Here is a 12,750-nt window from a genome sequence, read left to right as displayed (position 1 = left end):
AATGACGATATTTTCCATATACACTTACACATACATTCTTGACTCATTAGTAATACGAACAATATTGAAGCACCAGACTTTGAGAGAACAAAATTTAATGAGAGAAGAAAGTTTTTCAACTTATCAGACCATGCTCGTGGAGCCTGACGTAACCCATACAATGCTTTTGTCAACTGACACACAAGAGGTTCTCCATTCAAACCATGTTGCACATACCAGAAGGTTGTTACATGTATACTTCTTCAGTAAGGTCACCATTTAGAAATGCATTATTAACATCAAGTTGTCACACTTGCCATTTCTTGGACACAACAATAGACAAAATAGTTCGAATGGTAGCTGATTTAACTATTGGACCAAACGTCTCTTTAAAATCTCACCCCGACACTTAAGAGCACCCTTTGACCACTAATCGAGCCTTACGTCAAGCTACAATACCATCGAGATTCTTTTTCACTTTGAACAACCACTTACAACCAATTGCCTTTCTTCTAGTGGCAAAAGAACTAACAACCACTTACAACCAATTTCTTGAGGAATTTGATGATAGAAGTTGTTTCCCGAAAGGTTCAACTCCCTGAGAAAGCTCAAATTCCCAATGAATGGTGATAAAGATCCCAGGATTTTGAGAAATTGCAGTTCCAACTTGGTGACTCTGATGCTTGCGACCGCATTAACACCTTGCCATTGACAGAAGTGAATGGAACTATTCCAAGATTCCATAATCCTGAGCCGGTCACTGTTATCTTGGCTTTAAACTGGAGTAAAGCTTGTTGATCAGTGGCATTTCCTCTAACTACAGGGGTTACTGTTGCTAAACCAAGCAATTTAAGACCCTGTAAGTTAAAGCTTGAGAGAAGGATTATAAGTTGAACGTAAAGCGCTAGATCCTTGGCAATGCTTTTTTGATGGCTCCATCAACCTGAAACAATCTATTAGTTGATGGTATTGATTTGCATTTGAAAGTGATTGGTTCATCATCAAGAACAAGAATGCAATATATAAGTAGTTTTCGAAATATGATATTATCCTATTCTATCGGCCGTCAATTGGTTCAGACTTTAAAAGCCACGTGGGTACATTGATTTCATATATAATAAAATGATAATGGGAGACTTCAAAGTAAACGATGGATAGCTTCAATTGGGTCACAACTATAGAGCCCCCCATTTATAATTATTGTTCAAATTAGGAACACCCAAAGACTTCACATGAAAAGACACGCTATTTAGAAACTTTGAAAGTAAGTGAAATATGCTTTACACATTTGGTTGTTCATTTCAAAAGATTATAATACTTTCACAAGCCAATGGACTAACTTCAGTTCAAGCCATGATCAACCACTACCTGCATCTCAAATCCATAAATAAACCTTCAAAATGGTAGGAATTGAATTGAATTTGCACTTAAATAAGGTCGTAGCATGGTTTTCATTGTAGCTAGTTACGTATGGAACCCTTGCTAGGGAACTGTTCAATCAACCCGAGGGTTGATTTGGATGATTTCTGGATTTGTCAAAATGGGCTGCTACAGATATCAGGAATGGTTCAACATGATGTTTCTAGTCAATTTTGTTTAGTTTCGTATATGGAAATAGGCAGTGGATACTATATTTTTCCAAATTTGAAGGCAAGGATATAATTTGTTTTCAAAACAGCTTAATTAAATTGTATATTTTTAAAATAAAAAATTATAATTTCATCACTTATTAAGTTTATATCTTTAGAATTTTAATGGATTAAATCAATTTTTTTTATTTTTGTAGGTTGAAAATGTAATTTTACTATATGCTAATTTAAAATTGAATAAACTACCTAGTTAGTCACTTAACTTTTTAAGGTGTTTTCATTTTAGTCACCTAACTTTTAAGGCATTTTCAAGATCTGTTGGTATAATTTGCTCAATACCTTTTTCATTCCATTCTCAGGAATTGTCTTCATCGAAAATCATGTCATGGCTTATGACAATCTTCTTAGTGTGAGGATTGTACAGCTTGTAAGCTTTCAAATTATCAAAACTTTAAATGGTTAGAAAGAAAATGAAATATGAAAAAAACAAATCCTAATTGCTTTTATAGATTTATTTATTGGAAGTATTTAGGATTTACTCAATGAGAAAAAGGTAAACTACATAAATAGTCACTCAATTTTCATAAATATTCATTTTAAGCACCAAATAAAAAGTTTACATTTTAGACACCAAAGTTAAGATCTGTTTTCATTTTGGTCACTATGGGTATAAGGAGTAATGAAAATCCAAGTTGGCATTCCAATTATTTTTTTAATTTTCCACGTAATTAATAAATATAATTTATAATTTTCACCCAATTTGAAAAGTTCCAGTTAGGCATTTGTTTTCACCCAACTATGGAATGTCGGCTTGGACCCCTTATATCCGTAGTGATAAAAATGAAATCAGATCCAAATTTTAGTTCCTAAAATGTAAACTTTTTATTTTGAATTTTGGATGACTACATGTGATATGAGCTCATGCTAAAGAGATAAGATGAGAGAAGAAATTATTATCATAATTATATTTTCTAATTTGTAAGAAATTATTATCATAATTATATTTTCTAATTTGTAAGTTTCTTTTTATTTTTGAAGCATCATCATGAAAAATGATTTTTTTTAAATAGAAGATATCAAATTGAATCTATCTTTAAACACCACTCTAACTTATGCCAATATGATTTAAACACATTTAACTAAAGTTGTAGAGTTGAGTTTTGAATACTTATTTTCAAAATTATGATTCTTTTGAAGTTTTGAAATATTTTATTCTTATAAATATAATCATAATTAATTTAAAATAAGGTTAAATATAACATTAGTATTCGAATTTATTCATTTCTCCCATATTGATACCTATAATTTTTATCTTAAATTATTACCCAAATTTTTTTCGTTCACTATTTCAATACATGAACCTAACGACGTCATTTTTTTGCTGTCATGGCAGCACTAACAATTCACACGCTGCCATGTGCCATCCTCTTTAACTACAATAGATGCACCCGAACTTTATAATTTACACATCTCCTGCCAAAAGATGTAGAAGATAGTGGGATCCAAGTATATCTTTGATTACTGCTATGTTAATGGCACAAGAAATTGAGTGGGTGTTAGTAATGATTATGAAGAACAACCCCCTAAGTCTTGCACTGTAAAAAGAGTTGACTGGAAATTTAAGCCAAGGCATTCAATTGGTCAATGGTTGAAGCATTTGGCAAAAACTACACCAAGGAATCCTAAGAAACTTTGATTGAAACTAGGAAATCGGCGACTCGGTAACAAAGAAAGAAATTACAAGAATAGTTACTCATAAATAAATGCAACTCATAAAAGAATTGATCATTTTATGGTTTTGATTTACTTCTTAGTTGTAAATTAAGTTGCAAACAACTAAAAGAATAAAACAAGAAAGATGGACAAAAAACTTTGGTTATGCAGTCAGCCTAAAGACTTTTTCAGTAAAAACTTAGTTACAATTTCAACATCAAAACAGCTTGTTTATAAATATTTTGCACTTAAACAAATTCCTCCAAAGAATACAATAAGTGTAATCTCTAATTCGTGCATAAATACATTAACAAGTCTTTTTTAAATTAATTGAAATATTAATGGATTGTTGGTTGGGTTGGGTAATTGAACTTTGGGTTCAGGTAATTAAAATTATAGTATATATTATTTTATAAATATTTTTAAAATAAATTAAGAATAATAATTGTGAGTTAATTAAGTCGGTCAGTTCGGTTTTATATATTTTAATAACCGATAATCTACTGCTTAAATTGGTTAAATTTTAAAAATATGATTATGATAAATTGCTTTTTGAATTTTATAAATTTTTAATCTTTTGTGTTTTTAATTATTTTAAGTTCCAAAAAGTAAAAATCTAAAAAAGATATATGTATTTTGAAAATTTTCTAAATTTTATTTGTTAAATTTTTATTTTTATTTTTTCGCTTTTTATAATCTATATTATAGAATTCAAGTAAGAGCAACCTCCAGATTCAAAAAGAAAGTTGGACTAAAAGTTATTAATTTATTTTGAAAATCTGGGATGAAAATCTATGATTATAGAATCCAATGAGCTTTGGAAAACTATGCAATTCCAAAAAGTTGAAAAAGTAGGTTCCTATGAACAGCCAATGACTAACATGTTCAATACCATAACTCATAGAATAAGATGCAAAGTCAAAATCCAACATTGTTATTTAAAGTCTGACTTCATCACAATCTAGTAGCTTATGAGTTATGATGCGAAGACAAAAACGAAGTATTATACATATTACACTGAAAATTATTGGTAGAAATTACGGGAAAAAGAACTCCATTTTTCTTCTATTTTCTTGGAGAACATCAAGCGCTTTATCGGACTTAAGCCTCTTTGAAGTTCATTCATACAACCCCTTAGATACCTGCAACTGGATTTATTTAAGCACATCATATCATATCATGAGAACAGTAGAAATTTGTTTAAGGGTGAAATTGGTTAAGTGAAAAAGTGGAGGGATGAGAGGACGGAGTGAAAAAGTGAAAATTTTTTTAGGTGTAATTAGTAGGGAAGAAAAATGAGAGGAAAGAAAATAGAGAGAGAATAATTTTTCATCTTAATACATAAAAATTAATTATTTAAAGTTATAATAATGAGAAAAGAGAAAATGAGAGAGATGTGTTTGTTAATTTAAAATTATATATATTTTTAAATGTTTTACTCTAAACACACTTACCAAAAGAAAAATTATATTTTTCATTTTTTTCAATTTCCTTTAAACTTTATCAAACAAAACTTAAGGGTCGAAACAAATGAGTATTTCACTAAGATAGAAGACACTATTACCTGCTGACTGAGTAGCATACAAAGTTCAAACACCACGACGTAACCGTGTTGTACGAAGAAACTTCTCTCTAATCGAACAAAGCTTGGTAATAACATTACTCATGTCCATCCTCTCACTCGGTGATTCGGTAGAACAAGTGAGACCTATTTCGAATATTGAATTCAAGCACTGAAGATGTATGTCATTTCCGAAGTTGTTTTCATTAAGAGTGATGTCCCCAACTATTCCTCCTCTGACACTTTCTTGAAGAAGAATGGGATCTATAATCTCAACCACTCGATCGGGCAAAGCTGTTTTGACAAAGTTGTGAAGACTTAAACCTTTTGTAAACCTTTCATTTGTTGGCCTTTTCCCTGTTAACATCTCTAACAAGAGGATGCCATAGCTATACACATCACCATTTGTTGACAACTCACTTCCCATACCGTATTCTATAATTAATTCGTCACAAAATACATATATAAATAATTGTAGTGTAGAACCTCTAAATATATAACAAGACTGCTTTTAGATGGATTTTTTTTATTTTAAATAATGAAAGAAATGAAAAAAGTGAGCATACCAAGTGGAGCATAGCCGATAGTTCCTCTTAATCCAAGGGAGCTTGATTCATTAGTAGAAAAGTTAGGCCTATCTCCAGAAAGGATTTTTGCTAAGCCGAAGTCACTTATATGACCAACCATTTCCCCATCGAGTAAAACATTGCTTGGCTTGAGGTCACAATGAATGATCGGCGTCTCACAACGATGGTGCAGATATTCCAGTGCATGAGCAACATCTATGGCCACGTTAATTCTTTGAAAGAAGTTTAGGTTTCTCATCGTCTCTGGTTTATTCATGCCAACAGATGGATGTAGCCAATCTTCCAAGCTTCCATTTTCCATGAACTCATAAACCAAGGCTTTAAAATCATTGCGTTTATAATCAATACTGGAAATGGCTGTTAATACCTTGACAAGATTACGATGTCGAATGTTCTTCAAAGCCTCGCATTCAACCAAGAAACTCCTGGAAGCTCTATGATTCAGAAGATTAAACACCTTTACTGCAATAACTGCTCCATTCGCTTCAAGAATTCCCTTGTATACAGATCCGAAACTTCCCGAACCAACCAAATTCTGAGGGGAGAATCCGTTAGTAGCCCTGAGGATGCTTTGGTATGATAACTGTAAAAGAGAATTTTCTACAAGAGTGGTCGTTGGCTTCTGGTCTTTTTTCTTTCTAAACCAAATGATGAGGAAAATAAAGAATACTAAAGTCACTCCTGAAATCACAACAACAATTATTGTGATCTTCAATTTAAGGGAAGTGTTTGCTGATGTTTTGGAGTTACATCTTGACAAGTGTAACTCAGGGATGCCTCCACACAGCTTACTATTTCCCTCAACAAATGTAGCACTTGCATTCTTATATACTCCTTCATTTGGTATTACTCCCTCAAAATCATTGAAAGAAAGATTTAGATACTTTAATGCCCCAAATCGCACAAGAAATTCTGGAATCCCACCAGAAAGATTATTGTCAGACAAGTCCAATGCCTCAAGACCTCTCAATGAACTAAAAGATGATGGAATGGGTCCTTCAAACAAATTGCCTTCCAATAACAACTTCTCTATACTTACACAACTACCAAGGTTGTCTGGAAGCAAACCAGATAACCTGTTGTGAGAAACATCCAGTTGGCCTAGATTTTTCAGTTTTTCTACTTCAACAGCAAGCTCACCAGTCAAAGAGTTTGACGATAAGCTTAGTACAATGGACAAGGATGATAGTCCTAGTATTTCGGGGGGTATTGGTCCACTAAGATTATTATGAGAAAGATCCATTAAAATCAAATTTTTGCAATTACCTAGACCTGAAGGAATGCTGCCCTGAAGATTGTTAAAACTTAAATCAAGTTGGGTTAACTCTATCAAATTTCCAATGGAGTGGGGAATAGTCCCAGAGAGAAAATTATTATCAGCGGAAAATTGTTTTAGCTTTTGAAGCCTCCCAATATTAAAGGGAATGGGACCTGATAGTTGATTTATTGAGACCGAAAGTACCTCCAAATTGATGAGATTTCCTATCCTATCCGGGATTCTTCCCCAAATGTTGTTCCCACCCATTCCTAAACCCCGAAGGTTGCTAGAAAAATTGCTAATGCATTCAGGAAATTCCCCTCCAAAATTATTTTCCCCGACATTTAGAAATCCTAGTTTGGTATTGTTGACTAAAGTGCAAAGAAAGTTCAAATCACCTTCTCTTCGTTGTCCCAAATGGTTTCCTCCTAGTGCAAGGTTAAACAGTTTATCTAGCTTTTCTAATGAAGGAACATTTCCAGTGAATCTGTTTTTATCAAGTTGAAGAAAATTAAGATATGTGGCATTGAATATTGAAATTGGAATTTGTCCAGAGATTTGGTTTCCCCATACAGAAAAGAACTCAACATGAGGCATATTGATTTCTAAATCAGAATGAAGAGTACCTTGAATCTTGTTTATACCAATATCAAAGTGTCTAATATTAGAAAGATTGAACATTGTGACAGGAATAATACCAGAGATTGCATTTCCGGCACAGGCAAAAAACCGGAGATTTCTCAGTTCTCCAATAGCTTCAGGTATAATCCCACTTAATGCATTATACGTCAAACCAAGTTTCTCCAGGGATGACAAGTTCCCCAGTGAAGGTGGGATATTCCCTCTCAAACTGTTGTTAAAAAAAACCAAGTTTTTCAGGTTTGACAAGAGACCCAGCAAAGAAGGTATTTCTCCCGTTAGCTGGTTGTTCGACATATCAACTAATATAAGCTTAGAACAAGCAGATAAATTAGAAGGAATTTCACCACTGATGGAGTTGTTGGTGAGGTCTAATGCTTCCAGTCTTCTTAAACCACCGATTTCTGGAGGAATTTGGTTGTAGAAGCTGTTGCCTGCAAGATCCAACTCCCTGAGGAAGCTCAAGTTTCCAATGTAGGGTGACAATGATCCAGAGAGTTTGAGGACTCGAAGTTTCAACTTGGTGACTCTTGGATGCTTGCGACCGCATGTAACACCGATCCATTGACAGAAGTGAATGGAGCTATTCCAGGACTCCATAATGTTGAGTTGATCACCAGTTATCTTGGCTTTGAACTGGAGTAAAGCTTGTTGATCAGTGTCATTTCCTCTAACTACAGCACTTGCTGTTGCTAAACGAAGCAAGTTAAGACCCTGCAAGTTGAAGAATGAGAGAAGAATCATAAGGCAAAAAGAGGTGGACACTTGAAAATGGTTTATTGGTGGCTCCATCAACTTGAAACAAATTGTGAATTGATAAGATGGATTTGTAATTGAGAGTGCGTGGGTCATCATGAAGAAGCAGAGAGCAATATATAGTTTTAGAATGATGATATCATCGCATTCTATCTACTGTCATATGGCTATGATTTCTATTGGCCTGCTTTAGTTTGCGTCTACTTGGGGTTGGTTTTTTATGGTCAATACTTTTTCTACTTGTAAAAAAAAAAAATTTATCCTACTTAATAAAAGAAAGCTTATATTAAAATATCCTAAAATATATAATTTTTAGGTACCAATAAAATAATATTACATCATCAATTATTAAAAATACACAAATACTATTATATTCTCAATCACATATGATATCATCTCTAATTTAATTAATTGTAATTAAAATAATTAAAATTTAGGGAGAAAAATGAAACTATATGGGCAGAAAAAACGTAATAAAAAATAAATAAATAACTATAGTAAAATGATAAGGGGAGACTTCAAAGTAAACGCAGTATAGTTCCAGTAGGATCATAACTATGGAGCCCCCCATTGACAATTAATCAGGAATGGTTCAACACGATATTTCTAATCAACTTTTTTTACTTTTCATATACGTAAATTGGCAGAAACTGACCCGGTGGGCCTTGTATTTTTCCTTTTCACAAAGAAGGTCCAAATTTGTAGGCAAGGATATTCAGAGGTGAAACTAAAACATTTTTTTAAGGGCCAAAATTAGGTTATTTATTTTTATCGTAATAAAAATGTAATTTAATTATTTTTTATAAATTTAATGGAGTAAATCATAGTTTTAGCATTTTTTAACCACAATCCCTTATATTTGCTCCTTCTCATCTTTAAAGATTCACATAATTGTATATTTTTATGGTTAAAGTTAAATGCATTAGAAAATATATAGCAAGATATCAATTCTCTTGCAGACATATTCCAGTTGGTGAGATGGTGACTATCACTAACATAGAGAGTACAGTAAGTCTATTAAAGGAAAGTTTTGCAGAATCATCAAGACGGTATCATTGCTTTTAAAATCACAGCTTTCATGAGTTTGGATGTCACTTCTCCACTGCAAGCTGAGTTGATCATATTTGGTAGGCTCTCATCAGCTTGGAACGAGGGTATCGCAAAGTACGACTCGAAACTGATAATATGCAAGCAGCTCATATGCTTAATAGTACTGATGAAGATGATAATAGCATTGCTCTAGTACGCATCATCAATGGGACTTCAGCATCGAGTATGATTACAAGGAGAGAAATGTTGCTGTAGACTACTTGGCACATGAGATCTGTTCCTTATTACGATTTATGCTTCCTTCGTGAAGCACGTGATGATTACAAAGTAAACAAGTATCTTAGATAAAGAAATAAAATTATTTGGGAAATAAAAATTTATAACTACCTTAGTTTAGGGAAAAAAACTCATTAATTTATTAATTACTATCAACACTTTAAATGGTTAGAAAGAAAAAAATATGAAAAAACAAATCCTAATTGCTTTTATAGATTTATTTATTGGAAGTATTTAGGATTTACTCCATGAGAAAAAGATAAACTACAGAAATAGTCACTCAATTTTCATAAATATTCATTTTAAGCACCAAATAAAAAGTTTGCAGTTTGCATTTTAGACACTAAAGTTAAGATCTGTTTTCATTTTGGTCACTATGGGTATAAGGAGTAAAGAAAATCCAAGTTGGCATTCCAATTATTTTTTTAATTTTCCATGTAATTAAAAAATATAATTTATAATTTTCACCCAAATTAAAAAATTTCCAGTTAGGCATTTGTTTTCACCCAACTATGGAATGTCAGCTTGGAAATCAGATCCAAATTTTGGTGCTTAAAATCTAAACTTTTTATTTTAAAATTTGGATGATTACATGTGATATGAGCTGATGCTAAAGAGATAAGATGAGAGAAAAGAAATTATTATCATAATTATATTTTATAATTTCTAAGTTCCTTTTATTTTTGAAGCATCATCATGAAATGTGATTTTCTTTAAAAAAAATAGAAGATATCAAATTGAATCTATCTTTAAACAACCCTCTAACTTATTTGAATATGATTTTAACACATTTAATTAAAGTTGAGTTTTGAATACTTATTTTTCAAAATTATGCTTATGAAGTTTGAATATTTTATTCTTATAAATATAATTATAATTAATTTTAAATAGGGTTAAATATAATATTAGTATTTGAACTTGTTTATTTCTCTCAGATTGATAATTATGATTTTTTTTTATCTAGATTGATACTTAAATTTTTTTCCGTCCACTAGTTTAGTACCTAACCCAATGGCGTTAATTTTTTACTGACCAGTTCTGATCATTCACGCGCTGCCATGTGTCACTCTCTTTGACCGCAAACCAAACCCCTTTAATTATTTTTTCTTTCATTTTCCTTGAAATTTTTTCTTTTTAACTTTTTTCCTTTAAAAAATAATAAAACTTTTTTTCTTTTTTTTTTTTATCTAAAACAAATAAGATTTTACGATTCATTTTTCTTTTTCATTTTATTTTGTTTCGTTTTCTCCTTTCTATCTTCTCCTCTTCCTCTTCTTCTTCCTATTGTTTTTAAATGTGCTAAGTTCTTTGTTTTTATTTGTTATTTGAATGTACCAATAAAAATTATATGTACCAATAAAAAATTATACATATATTTATGCACCTATATTTATCGAATAAAAAAATCCTATATTTATGCACCTATATTTATCGAATCAAATTTAATATTTTCAAGCAAAAATAAATTGCTAGTATTGATTTGTTTGTTGTAAATTAAGTTGCGACTAAATAAACAACTAAAAGAGCAAATTAGCAAAGATGGAGACAAGAATTAGTTATGCAATTTGAAAATCTTTTCTACATTTGCGTGCTTTGCCTAAAGATTTACTCGTTGAAAGTTTAGGTACAAATTGAATATGAAAATAAACAATATGTTTACAAGTATTTTACACAAAAACGAATTCCCATGAAGAATAGAAGAACTGCTCTCTCTAATTCCTAGATAAACACATTAACAGATCTTTTTATATAGGCAAAAGTTTACACATCGTTTAGTTGCAATTGATGATGCAACTAGCATTAACGTAAACAATAGTATTAATTGTTATTAATTTATGCATCTAAAGTCTTAACATGCTTGACATACCATCAACATATTGGCCAAGTGATAGTAACTTGTATGTAGGTATGATGTATATACATTTTGCTTAACCAAAATAAAAAAATTCTTGTTAAAATTATCATTTGGTTCAAGTGTTGGTTGTTAAAATTGTTTGTTTTAATAATACAAGAAACTTGGAATAAGATTTTATCATGTTTCCATGGCAGGGTCTTGTTAAAATTTTAGGTCTGTTTGTTAAACTCAACTCAAAATATGAGTCTAAATTTTTGCTCAAGTTTAGTCTAGATAAAAATGCTAAAACCCAAGCCTAATTCAACTCGCGCCAATTAATTTTTATTATTTTTATATAAAACAATTTTAAAAATATAATACATAAAAATACTAAAAATATTAAAATAAATGTCTTCCGATAAATTGAAAATAGATTAAAAATATTTATACTTAAAAAACACTAAGACAGTGTAGATACCTCTAAAATAGTAACAAAATTAACAATAAAACAAAAATGATACGATATCCAAACAATAACAATATAATAGTAGTAATATAATAGTGAAATAGTAGCAAAACAACGAGAAAACAAAAAAGAAAATAGCATCAAAACAACAAAAAAATAATTTTTTTTTGCCTTTTTGCTAATTCGGGTTGAGTTGGGCTCAAGGACCAAAAAGCTTTACTTGAGGCTCGACCAATTTTTTAAACAAACCATATTTTTTGCTCAAACCTATTTTCTAATTTATATTTGTACCCAAACTATCCCACTTTTTAGGCGGGCTTTTGGGCCACACTTAACTTAGCCCATGGATAGTTCTAGTCTGGATTTAGAAAATGAAAGGACTAGTTGGTTTTTTTGTGGAATTTAATGATATAGAGTAAATTTCAATACCAAATTCTATAGAACGAGATTATCAAATTTCAACAGCATTACCGATGCAATAAGATGTAGAGTCAAAATCCAGCATTGTTATTTAAAATTTGATTTGATGAAAATAAAGTAGCTTATAATGCAATGACGAAAAGTAAATATTAGTACAAATTATCGATGGAAATTTGGACAAATTCCATAACAATTCTCTTTTCTCAAAGCAAAATGTGAATAAAAGAGAACAAGAAGCAGTTACGTGGACCAGAGCCGATCAATTCATCCATAAGACACCTTAGATACCTGAAACTTAAGAAACAACGATTTATCTTAACATAACATATCAACAGAAAGGTAGTGAAAATGCGACTTTGAGTGATGAAAGGATTGACTATTTTGTTAAGGTAAAAGATATTATTACCTACTAATTGAGTTGCTTATGAAGTTTGAATCTCACGATATACTCGAGTTGGACGAAGAAGCTTATCTCTAATAGAGCAAAGCTTGGTAACAGTATCACTCATGTCCATCCGTTCACTCGGTGATTGAGCAGAACAAGTAAGTCCTATTTCAAATATCGATTCAAGCAATCAAGATGTCTCATCATTTCCCAAGCGGTTTTCATTGAGAGTTATGT

At 31.3% G+C, this 12,750-nt stretch overlaps 1 protein-coding gene across 1 annotated transcript; it reads right to left on the bottom strand.

Moving 5' to 3' along the window:
• Nucleotides 1-4,097: 4,097 nt before the first annotated feature.
• LOC108462308 (probable LRR receptor-like serine/threonine-protein kinase At3g47570) lies at nt 4,098-8,166 on the bottom strand. Its single transcript, XM_017762275.2, has 3 exons — nt 5,409-8,166; nt 4,846-5,277; nt 4,098-4,429 (listed from the first exon to the last, which is right to left on the bottom strand). The coding sequence occupies exons 1-2, from the start codon at nt 8,116-8,118 to the stop codon at nt 4,871-4,873; spliced, it is 3,117 nt and encodes a 1,038-aa protein (XP_017617764.1). The 5' UTR covers nt 8,119-8,166; the 3' UTR covers nt 4,098-4,429; nt 4,846-4,870.
• Nucleotides 8,167-12,750: the final 4,584 nt, after the last annotated feature.

The sequence above is a fragment of the Gossypium arboreum genome, chromosome 10 (assembly GCF_025698485.1).
Source record: "Gossypium arboreum isolate Shixiya-1 chromosome 10, ASM2569848v2, whole genome shotgun sequence".
Taxonomy (NCBI): Eukaryota; Viridiplantae; Streptophyta; class Magnoliopsida; order Malvales; family Malvaceae; genus Gossypium; species Gossypium arboreum.
Note: the sequence above shows the minus strand (reverse complement) of the source record. Positions and strands in the feature narration are given on the sequence as shown.